The sequence below is a fragment of the Phalacrocorax aristotelis genome, chromosome 2, assembly GCF_949628215.1.
Source record: "Phalacrocorax aristotelis chromosome 2, bGulAri2.1, whole genome shotgun sequence".
In the NCBI taxonomy this organism is placed as follows: Eukaryota; Metazoa; Chordata; class Aves; order Suliformes; family Phalacrocoracidae; genus Phalacrocorax; species Phalacrocorax aristotelis.
The window spans coordinates 99,892,070-99,904,207 of record NC_134277.1 but is presented as its reverse complement, the minus strand read 5'-3'; the positions used below and the strand labels follow the sequence as shown (position 1 = coordinate 99,904,207).

Below are 12,138 nucleotides of genomic sequence, written 5' to 3'. Positions count from 1 at the left end.
GATCACTTTAAGTGGAGAATTGCTTCCAGTGAAAAGAGCTTTTGCAGTTGTCCCCTACGTAAACAGCCACCTGCCACTAGCATATCATGCCAGAGGATGGGTTTACTGGAGTGTAAGGCACATATGGCTGACCAAGTTAACCTTCATTAATGTTAAATCCTATCAAGATGTTTTTTGAGAATAACCTTATTGAGCTGCACTCTGGAGAATAAACTTCATTCCTTTATACCATGAGACAGTGTGAACATGCAGCAGCGAGTATTATTTGAGGAAGAAAGTGATGAACGGTGGAACAAACTCTGCAACTGGAGGAAGGGATGAGAAGGAGGAAGGGATGAGGAGGAGGCTAGAGGATTAAAAAATGGGAGCTAGCCAGGAAAGAAGAAAGGCATGTGAAAAGGAACAAAACGTGACCTAGTGTGGGTAGTAACTGGTGAGAGGAACAAGTGAGGGGAGAGACAGAGCAAGGGCATTAGAGACTGGGAGCCAGTCAGCATGGGAAAAGAAAGTGTTAAATAGCACGGAGTGAAGAAACTGGAGCCACCTGCAACATGTCGTACAGGGGACTGGAGTAAAGCTTTGTAATGAGGGTTTACTGTTAAACCTGTATATAGGCAATGAGTGAAGTGATGCAAGCAGACCGGAGGAGAGCAGGCAGAAGAGCTCGGTATTAGCATGGCAGATTCCCTTCCAAGGACAAAACAGAAGTTAAGGGCTGCCTGTTGTCAGCAAACATCTGTGAAACTCTGTGGTGAAGTGCCTTGCTCTCCTTAGCATTGATACAGCTAGAGGATGACCAACCTTGTCACCATCAGTTCCATCAGCTGATAGTGGTGGATGTACACATGGAAGATTTGACTCTTTCGGTCCTGCTACTGTCACCTGCCCATTGAGCTCAGGAATTCACACCACCAGGAGCAGCATGTTACCTTTTAAGAATGACTGTCGAAAGAGCAGGGGGACAGGAAGGAAATGGAGAGAAATGTCCTGCTGGTAGGTTTCACGGCTATTTGTGAGCCAGAAAAAGGAGGTGCAAGTTCAGCAATCCTGACTTCCATTTCCCATCTCACTTGTGCTTCTAGGTCTTGTCTTATTTTAGCCTCCCTCAGTTCCCCCAGCCACAGCTCTTCTTACTGTCCACTCCTCTTGCAACTACCACCTGTCACGCCTACTCATGCCCCCATTTGCCAACTGGTATCTCTGCTCCCACGTTCAGTCCCCTTGCCTCTTTCCACTAAAGGAGTCTTAAGTGATTCTGCTTGTTTCACACTCCTTCCCTGTAGCTCGTAGCTACTCCTTCCTCTGTCACACATGCCACGCTCCTCATCTGTTGCCCCACCCCTATCCCAAACTTCTTCTGACCTCTGCCACCTTGGACCCCTTTCCCTGGCTCCTGTCCGCCCTCCCATGCCTTTTCCCCATTTCATTAATATTGTTTTGCCCATTTCCTGTGTTTGGCCTTCCCTCCTCAGGCTCTGCAATTCTCTTGTGTCATCTCAGGTTTTCTTTTATCAGTTTATATTGCAGTCAGGTAGTTTCTTAATTTCTCCTTCCTCCTGCTCCCCGGATGCCAGCAGAGGGAGCACTAATTGCACAGCTCGAAGAGCATTGCTGCTGTCAGTCTGGTGCCCGCTATCGCAGGTATGCGGATGCATCACACCATCAGCAGAGACGTAGGAGCATTAATATCTGGTAATGCAATATCTTTGCAGTAAATTCAGTTAATCTTTTAGTGCTAGCTAAACAAAGAATAACTTTAAAAATGTCATCTCAAAAGAACATTTATCCTATGAATTATACTTGTCTTTTGCTTTTACCTTTTACCCTATGTCTGACCTCAAGACATCAAAATTAAAAGCATCCAGTGTAAGAATCAAAATTAGATGTAAGATCACCTCACTGTGGAAACATATTCTCGAAGCCATACTGCAATGCTTTATACCATACTTTCTACATTAATCCACAGCATCGGTCAAAATGAAAATAAAACATGAATCTTACCTGATTATGTCCCATGCCATGACATGGGTACAGTATGATCCTGTGTCCAGTTACTTGGTGTTCATTTGTAGGGTTATAATCAAAACAGAAGTTTGCCATTCCTCTATTCTTCAGCTAATCAAAACAAAAGAATATTTTGAAGTATTAATCTAAAGTGAGGAATATATGCTGTAGTCACTTTACACCCATCCTCCTGGGCTGTGAGGTTTACATCCCAGAGCTAGTTCAGACTAATTGGAATAGATCAAATGGATCCAATGGCAACATCTCTCTCAGACTAATGTGAATAAAACTTTTGGGACAGTCTTGACTTTGGGCATCGAAGCAGCCAGACACGATGGCTTCCCCTAGGAATGACACCGTGTTCCAATGTATTTGCAAATGAAGTAGGTAGGGACTACGGAAAGCTGTGTTGAAACCCAACAAGCCAGCACTCCCACAGAACAAGAGAGTCTGCCATGTCTCTAACTTCCTCCCCGGGATCCACTTGTTCAATTTTCTTATGAAAAGACGACTACATACTTTCCTCAGTTTGTCAAATGGGAGATGTTAGAAGGATTTGTTCTCAAAAGGACTCCAGTACCCTCTTGAGGTTGAACAAGCAGTCAGATTTTAAGACCAGAAATCATGAAACTGGGTAAGATTCATCTTTGGAAAGAAACACTAGAAATTACTTCAGAAGTTCTTTACTAGCATTGTTGATTTCCAATACAATAGTTGCATAACTTTTAGATTAATTTTTAAAACACTAAATTACATTATTTCAGAATAATCAGGCTAATTAACAAGGATTTGCATTCAAGTATTCAGGATGCAAAAGTAACTGAAAAGAAGTTAAACGATGCCATAACAATTACTAACTCCTAGTATTAGCCACTTAACCAAATTTAAAATTGCACAGAGCAAAACAGGTTCTGTAAACATAGGCTCAAGCTGAACGCCCCCATTACTGAGCATATTATATTGCAGACAAAAAGAATAAGCAGAATAAATCTCAGAAGAGTTATTTCAGCAAGGTGTAACTTCACAGCTCTTCCCTAGTCGTGATAATTGTATCCCCAGTTCTTAACGTGGAGAATGAACGGACAAAGGGATTGCAGAAGGCTAAAACCAACCAAACAAGACAAACCCCACAGGACCCAAACCCACATAGAGCAAACCGCGCAAGTTGGAAAATTAAATATTTTGCTTTCCCACCTTCTACTTTTATTGCTACCCGATGTCTTCTTTCCACTGCTTTGTGCCCACTCCCACTGAAAGACAGCCAAGCTCTCGGTTCTCTGCATAACTGGGCTGCCTGCCCAAGCCAACAGCAATACGCTGGGGGACTAGGGAGGACCACCGAGCCGCCACACCTTGGGGCCTCATGCAGGGCTGCTGGGGCTCTGAGGCTCTCCTGTTGGAGCCAAATGTACAAATGTAGGACTGAAGCCCTACCCTTACAGGCTTTACCTCTTAACTCCTCTCTGAATGTGCTTCCACTATGCATTTGGTGCAAGTTTTCAGTAAAGGATAAACTAACATCCAAGTTTGGTGTATGATAAAATTCATCCTTAGATTTAGTGTCCAAGTTTACCAGAAGCAAAAGAAATCCCCCGGGCACCCTTTCAACAGAAAATGTTGCGTGGTTTGATGGGAACATGCTAGACCACTGCACCCCTCCCCAAGCTGTCAAAAGACGACATTTTGTTTAGCTTCATAACACTAGGCAAGAATTACACTTACAAAAACAGGAAAGTATCTTTTATGGACAACTTTTAACACCACCACCGAACTACATAAACCAAACAATAAGCTTCTCATGTTTCTACATTCTATATCAAGAAATGTCAACTTAAAGTCATAACCACTCAAAAATGGAAACTGTATCTCTAAAAACATAAATTGGTTTCAGTTGTTGTCAGTGGCTGTCCTCAGGATCAAAGGGTCGCTCATTACCATGTTTAACAACGTATGACTTTGCCTGACTGTCTACTGGCTCCGAGGGAAGATAAACGTAGCAAAGCACTTTTCCGTGGTGCCCTTCCATACAACCCAATGCCTTCGCTACTGCTCCAAGCGTGCACTCTTCGCTGTCAGCCCCCAGCATGTGTGTGAGCACATGCTCCCTTTTGTGGCCTGGAATTTTAAATAACCTATTTTAAGAAGCCGTGCACCACCAGAAGTACTGTAACTCTCCTACACACGTTATGCAATGCCCAAATACAGACAACAAAACAAAAGTTGTGTACAAGATTACTAACATAAGCTTAATTTCAGATGGTTTAAAACTGAGCCTGTACTCCCAGGATGCTACCACGTATGTTCTCTCATTTTTCTGTCATGCACAAATGCTTGTGATACGTGCAGACGTATTCCTAAACATACATGGTCCATATTTCAGTCTGGTTCTTTAGTTTCTTTTATTGGTAGATGTTCTTTTATACCCATGCTTCATAAGGAAACCTAATAGGCATTCAAGACCTAATTTGTGGGGAAAGCCATACTAAGCTGTTAAATGACCTGATCTGAAATTACGAAGATATGAAAATAATAAAATTTGAAAACCTGATCACAGCACCGTTTATATATATAAAAAGAACCCCACCCTCTGTTCCAAGGCAGAAAAAACTGAGAGAATTTGTGAAAGTAATATTTTTCTCTTGTCAAATGAGAATACGCAGTTTAAGTTCCTTTTGTGTACAACAGCTCTATCAAAACAACAATCATCCATTCATTTCTGAAGCTTTGTTCCCATATCCACCATAAAAAAGTCATGCAATAAGAACAAAATTTTCTCCATGACTTACCTTAATTCTTTTGCAGAACGCTGCATTAGAGAAACAGAAGCAAGAAAAACGTTGATCACCTTGCCATTAAAACGCATAATTCAGTTCTAAAAAGTTCTGCCTGTGCAGGATTCCTGGCTGCATCTTTCTAGGACTTTTGCCTCCTACTGAAGCGTTGCCCGTGTACTCTAACGTGCCATTGAGTTACCATTCTGCTTAGAGGCTGAGACATGTACTAAACAGCAACTACTGAGATACTCACATCAGACCTTCACCCCTTACTTCTTGGATAAATTTTAATCTGTTGTTTTCTAACATCTGGACACTCGCATAAAACAACACAATACAGACAGCATTCTGTAAACAATTTGCTTTTTTTTGTAAGATATAATCCATTTCACATAACTGTAAGCAAAGCATCAACAACAGATTTTTGACATTAAAACTTCATTACATTAGTTGATAAATACGGCCAGTGGAGCACAGCCAACCTTTCCCTTCATCCACAAAATAGATCAGAATCCTCTTTATTCTGCCACGGTAACGCTAGTGCTGATGCATTAGTGGTATGGGCAGATGATACTGTGGGATGCAGTAAGACATGAATTTGTAGTAAGCCAACAGCGTCATGGTACTGACCAGGCATAAGCTTTTGCCTCAAAGGTAACCTGAGCAGTCACAGGGAATGATTTTACTGAGTGGATGCTATTTTCATATCAATCTTTTTGGAAAAAAAAAATTGTGAATATCCTCAGATTTCTGTTGACTTCTTAAGTGCAATGCCGAAATGGGTATACAATGTTGATGACTAAGATCCTTTGAAGGAATCAGTGATGAGACACTGCTGTTGGAATTCAGTTGCTCACCCCAGCAAATCCAGTCCTCCCTGGGAGGCTCAAAAACATACAGAAGCACATGTCTCAAGTGACGGTGTGTTCACTTGAGATTAATATCAAACGCTTTAATTTCTCCGACTTCCTTTTAAAAAACCTGTCTCAAGCTTTCAGGGGCTCTACAGCCAACGGAGTGGTGCCTGTTTCCTGTGATGGGCATCAGATCTCCAGGTCTAGTCAGCCATAATCTTGGTTACCAATTCAATCTCAAGTGGCAACTCTACAAATGGTATTATAATGCAGTTTTAGAGGTATACCCTAGAGGAGGCTCTTTTGGAGCCTGATCCTTCTGAGAACTTGTAACACCATACAGGCAATAGTCTTTTTGATTACATAACTTAAGCCACACAGCTAAGGTCTCTTCTTCTGTAAGCCTGTCCATATATATCATGTGTTAATCTAGATAATTTACAAAATGTTCTCTTTCATGTCACAGCAAAACAAAATTCTTCATAGTTTTAAAGGTTTAAAATCTTTCTTCCTGATTTTTTTTTAAGGTTATATATGGTCTAAATTAAAAGAAAATTATGACTAAGCGTTTGGAAATTCATTGAAGATGAGATGGTCTTGCAGGAAAATGTGGAAGGAAGCTGCCAATAGAAAACTTCAGGTTTTTGATCTCCCAACTGATTCAGTCAGTCACAGATGCCTTTAAGGACAGGTGGTGAAAAGAACCATCGGCTGGATAGTCACACAGACATCTATCAGCTTAGTTGTTTCACATTCAGTTGGAAAGTCTCACTGCCAAGTGATCAAACTTACAGAAAAGGAGAGATAAAATCCTTATTTTTTGTGTCAACACTGTCTTTTAAAAGCAATCTGTAGGCCAAGTTCAAAGCCAAATTCACTGGCTGACCGTAATCTTTATCCTCAGATATGCACCTGGAATGCCAGCAATACTTAGTGTACCTTAGCGGGGGAGGAACCCTGACTCTTCCCTTGCTTTGCAGCCATACATTTCCAGTCACACACAATCACCAATAACATGAAAAGACCACAGAGCTGCCCAGAGCTATCTTCACCTAGCTGCACAGTGCAGCAATGTCACAGTACTATTATTAAACACATAAGACAGCTCAAAGTTCTTCCCAGAGGTGCCCACTCCATCCCTTCCCAGGGCAGCTAAGATTTTTCAAGCAGACCTAGTCTGGGCTATATCTAGGCGGGCAATCTGCACACACCTGGGGTTCACATCTTTTTCAGATTTCACACCAGCTGAAGCACAAGTACAGTATACACTTTGGCAGTAAGTGCATGCTCAAGGATGGACAAACCAGGGGCTATGCCAGAAAAAGAGACGTCAGTGCTCTACACAAGAGATTTTCAGCCTCTTCAGCAATGCTGACATCTTATTTTAACCCACTAAGTGCCTGCCAGCTTCACTCTCTCCCGCCCCCCAAATAAATCATTAAAGTTGAAAGGTTTAGTTCATGTCCCACACAAAGTTCCAAAGCTGCATGGAGCCCAAGGGCAAGTAAGAAGGTATTTCCCACATTTCTAGGCCTCAAGACAGTTTACAGGAATGTAATCATACCTCATGCAAAAATATTCAAAATTCAGTAAGTTTATATAAAGCTTTAGGGAGCTAACTTTTTAGACAATGAAGTTTAGTATAGATATTTTCATCTACATATCAAGAGAAAAAATTTAGCACAAGTGTCTACTTGTCAGTGCATGGCACTGAATGCTGCTCAATAATTCTTGCATTTATTTCAGTAACATATGGCTGACCTACGGGTAATCTTAGAAAGATTTTCAACATCATTGTTGATGTTGAAATGTTGATGATGAACATTGTTGATGTTGATTTTTCAAGGGAGGGGGAAATCCCCATGTTCCTTTGCAATCTCTTTGAACAATTAAGTAACCTCACACTAAGCCAAACTGTTAGCAAAACCGACACTTTTAAACACAGTATTTTTTTGAACCAGAAAAGCACTACACAGCTAAGGCAGCAGTAAAGAACAAGATCAATGATTCATTGAAGTTAGCAGATGGGACTCAATATCCACAAATCAGTTGAATCAGTAGGTGTCATTTTTGCACTGTCACTTTCTTAGAGTATAACTGTACTGTAATCACATTTTAAATTCCTCCTGCCAAAAAAAAAAATATGGTGTATTCTTATTATGCTCACAACTAGATGACAGCATTTAAGAATTGTTTTTAGAGAAATATATTGAGCACACCTAAATTACGCCGTAGATACCTCAAGCAGCTCTGAACGAGAATTATTTCTAGGTATTGTCAACACCTTTCTTGAGGATGACACGTGCAGTTAAATCATGAAAGAAACTGCACAAATCCATTCCCCTCCCTAGGAGGCTGAAGCGCTATCGCTGCCACCAGTCTAGGCTTTCTTTTTGAGGGTGAAAGATGGAGGTGTAGGGGAGGATAAGGTTACTGAAACACTCCTGGAAGGTGTCTTACAATATCTTATTGCTTCAACCTTCTCTGACCTTGTCAGTTAGCGATCCAGCACAAAACAACAAAAAATGAACCAATGTTGTACCGGGGTCTGTTCAAGGAACCGGGTAATGGTGGATACTACCTTTCATGCCAGTGATCACACAGAGATACCAACTCAAGTGCAATCTCCAAGACAAATGGAGGAGGGTGGCTCCTCTCTCAGAGGCTCCTAAGGGCTTTGCTGCCAACTGATGCGCTCCCTGTGGGAGCTCCTACAGCTCTCTGTGGGAAATACAGCTCCTTATGGGAAATCACAGCTTTTCCACATTAGCATCTTTTTTGTTCAACAGGTAACAAAGCTATTAGGGAAGACTGCAGGGAGACTTGGTTCCTGTATGTTTTGTACACCCATGGTGATCAGGCTCTTTCCTCCGCTAAAGGAGATCCAGAAGAGACTGAGTAATTGAAGCGCAGATGGCAGCAAGACAAAACTGTTGTGAAACGGGCGGGATGCGATGCAGCAGTGTGGGAATGCAGCTTAGCTTGATCTGCAGTGGTCAAGTTACCAGCAAAAGTACTTCTAAGTCAATGTGGCGTTGTTAATCAGGAAGGCGTTTTATACATCTCTGCCTGGCAGAAAGGTGCAGCCTTGTCTTCCTAATAAGACACATAGCAGATATCTGCTGATTTTTCAGAGGAAGCAGGTATTTGCTGCATCATCTCTGCCTTCATCCCTTCCAAATGAAATTACAGTAATGTGATATACATGGAGCTATAGCTTATATTTATTTGTAAGCTGCAAATAGCATAGAAAGTTGTTGACTCTTAAAAAAGGAGAAGAGGATTCTGATATTGAACTGATGAAAATTGCTTGTGAACCTGTGCTGGTCTAAAGTCACCTCCAGATTAAAAATGAACATGTTGGTTTTGACATACAGAATCCTGTATGATCTGGGAGCACACAGCACCAGCTCTCTTTCCCATCACCAGAGCATCATTGTAGTTCTCACCAGCTAAAATGTGCAAATACATGTTTCAAAGCACACTCTATTTTCAAGTTGACAACTAAAAACTGAAACACTTGAGTGCTCTCTTTTTTTTGCTATGCAACATTTCAAGAAATAAAAAAAGTCATCCTTTGCTGCCTTTAGCACTCCCAAGATACCACTTGGAAGGTGCAATTCATGGCAACATTACCTGTTCTCCTACCCCCTGACAGAACTCCTTCATAAGCAGCATCCCCTAGAGTAAAGATTCTGACAGAAACCACATTTTAAAGCCTACCAATTCTAACTGATTTCTACCAAAATCCCCAACAGATTTTGGCATAAAAATACCTTCATACTGAGTTAGTAGAACTCCAAGAACTGCAGGGAGGACCCTTGCCACGTACCATTCCAAAGAAACCCGGTCTGTCTTCGGGTACGTGAAGCTCTGGGTACACGTTCTCCAAGAACCATTTGAAGTCCTTACATTTCAGCTTCTCTCTAAGAAGTCTCCTTTCTGTCACATCTCCATAAGGTTCCTGAAAGGGAAGGGGGGGTAAAAAAGAAGAAAGAAGAAAAAAAGATAAAAAAAAAAACCCAACCAGAACAGATGCTCTCTTTTAAATTATTTGTATACATTATTAGGAACCGTATGCTAAAGTGATGAGTAGGACTTGTAGTCAGGAAAAATCCCCATATTTGGGTGCTGCATTTGATTTCATTATCCTTACATTTGTTAAATGTTGACAAAAAAGAAATGGAACAGTGCATGTAAAACTGTAAAATATTCTAGAAGACAGTTCATCTAAGAAAAGTCCCCAAATCCGCATGTAAGAAAGTCCTTGAATACAAATTTTGCTGGGAACTGAGAAGGCGTATTGGAAAATAAAACTTCCTTTAGATGGATAATTGAAAATCTCAAAAGCAGTGAATGAATCTTGAGAATTTTAAGTTATTCCACCATCCATTTACAAATTACCTGTAGAGACAGTTTTACATTTAACTGATGAAATCTGTAAGATCTGCTAATGTTTCCTTTGAAGCTCATAGTTTTGGGGAGTGGCGAGTATGAAATCTTAAGCCTCCAGAGAAAAGCTTTCATTGCAGACTTTTCCCTGTCTATAGATCAGAGCAGAGTTCACATCTTTTCATGTCTGTCTTCAAAAATCTGTCTTTATATTGACTAGGGATTTCAGACAGTCAGGCATGAGACACTGCTTGCAGCCCCCAGATTTTTACAGGTCACTTGACACACTCTTTCATCAAACCACAAATACGTTTGCATTTCTCAAAGCTGTGGAAATATCACTGAAAACACAAAGCAGATGTAAAACAGAGGCAGAGATGCCTGCTGGAATAAACAAACAGCACGACAGCTCTGAGGTCTGAACATTAATCTTGAAGCAAAACTTTATGGAACCAAATTTTGCAGCCATAGCATCAATCATTTTTCTATTATGCTATGGAACTGAATATTTGAGTTAGATGAAGTAAAAGGGTCTGAACTCAACCGCTGCAACAAGTGGTACACAGAGTATTACGGAAAACAGAGTGCATTGGTGGCAGCTTTGATATGTGCAAAAACCAGACAAGTCTCAGCTTACACCCACTGTGTTACAATAAGCCAATGTGCAAAACTTCCAATACTAACACACAAATATCGTTTAAAGTTAAAGTTCTTTCATCGCAGGTATCAGCTGCCCAGAACTTTACAAGAAAAACTGTCAGTATTTACTGATGTTTCCTCTTTGCGTATGACAAGCAGAATCAGCCTGGCATTGCCTGGGAGCTCCAGTCTTCAGATACACAAACCCCATATTCCCCTCAAAGTCAGACTTTAATAATAAAACCTAAATGGCTTTTATGATGTTAAAGTAAAACAATTATTACAAATGCATAGACTACAATAATCTCATTACCCAGTTTAATCCAAAGAAACACGAGATGGAAGCTAACCAAATTCAGCTTCCCCAGTGTCCTCCAGCATATCTTTTAAAAGCGTAATGGTTTCAAGAGCATTTTCTCCCCCTGCGTGTCTATTGGGGTAGGTCACCCAAACGCGTGGGGAGCTCCCTGTCCCCCCGCCTATTCCCTAAGCTCTGGTCTGACGTAGCCAGAGGTGGGTGCCCAGCAGCCCACCGCAGGGCAGGTTTCCCCATGCACAAAAGCAGAAAAAGGGCACTTAGAGCACTTTCTGTGCAAAGAGAAGTAAGTGCCTGGGGGGATTAAGCACCTCCGGAAACAAGCAACAGCAGAGAGTGATTTCTTTCAGGCCTGAATTTTGGACTTTGTGCCAGAGGTTCGTATAAGTAATTTCTAGACATTGTGAGGATATTTCAGTGTTATTGTCTTCCAGCCTACAGGCCCCTTCGTGATAAATATATCCAGGCTATGAATTTGCACAGTGCTTTACTGCTCTGACCTACTCAATTTTCACAGTATTTATCTCCTGAAAAATTCTGCAAGTAAATGATCTTGTATTTTCTTTCTCACAAAATAAAAATATTAGCTTTTTTTTAAAATAAAAAACAAACCAGAACTTCAAACATTTTATTAGGAACATTTTCATCTCAGTTTCCAGAACTGATTTTGATTATTTTAGTCTTTGCAATATGGATTTTGTTGTTGCTCTTTTGTTTGGTTTGGTTTGGTTTATTTTTGTAGGTTTGGGGTTTTTTTTGTATCAGATGTTATGCAGTAGTAAAACAAACAGAAAAATCAATTTTGTCTTACATCAGTCCAAAATTTTACAATTATCACAGGACAGGTAATTTTGCTAAAGATTATTACCGTGCCATTCACTTAAAGCTCTACTGTCATTGAACCTTGTTGATTAGCATTCGTTAATTGGGTGCCTCTTCTTTATTGATGGAATCCTGTGTCGGCTGTTTCACAGAAGCGTACATTTCAGGCTGAAGAGCTCCCCTTTACTCGGGTCACCTTGCTTAACTTTATTCTTTCATTTATTCATTCATTCATTTAATATTAACACAAACGTGGCCACCTTCTAGTCTTAAGGAATTTCTGATTTTTTCCAAGGAATTACAAATTAACTATATATACACTTATTCTATGTTTGGG

The 12,138-nt window shown here is 40.7% G+C and overlaps 1 protein-coding gene across 2 annotated transcripts in view; it reads right to left on the bottom strand.

Annotated features, from left to right (window-relative positions):
• Positions 1–12,138, bottom strand: part of GALNT12 (polypeptide N-acetylgalactosaminyltransferase 12) — a 52,962-nt gene that overhangs the window by 12,210 nt on the left and 28,614 nt on the right. For both annotated transcript variants that reach the window (XM_075084472.1, XM_075084471.1), the window contains exons 7-8: positions 9,465–9,596; positions 2,002–2,115 (exon numbers count right to left, since the gene is read on the bottom strand). In XM_075084472.1, the coding sequence (XP_074940573.1) occupies positions 2,002–2,115; positions 9,465–9,596 (246 nt within the window). The remainder of the gene's footprint in view (positions 1–2,001; positions 2,116–9,464; positions 9,597–12,138) is intronic.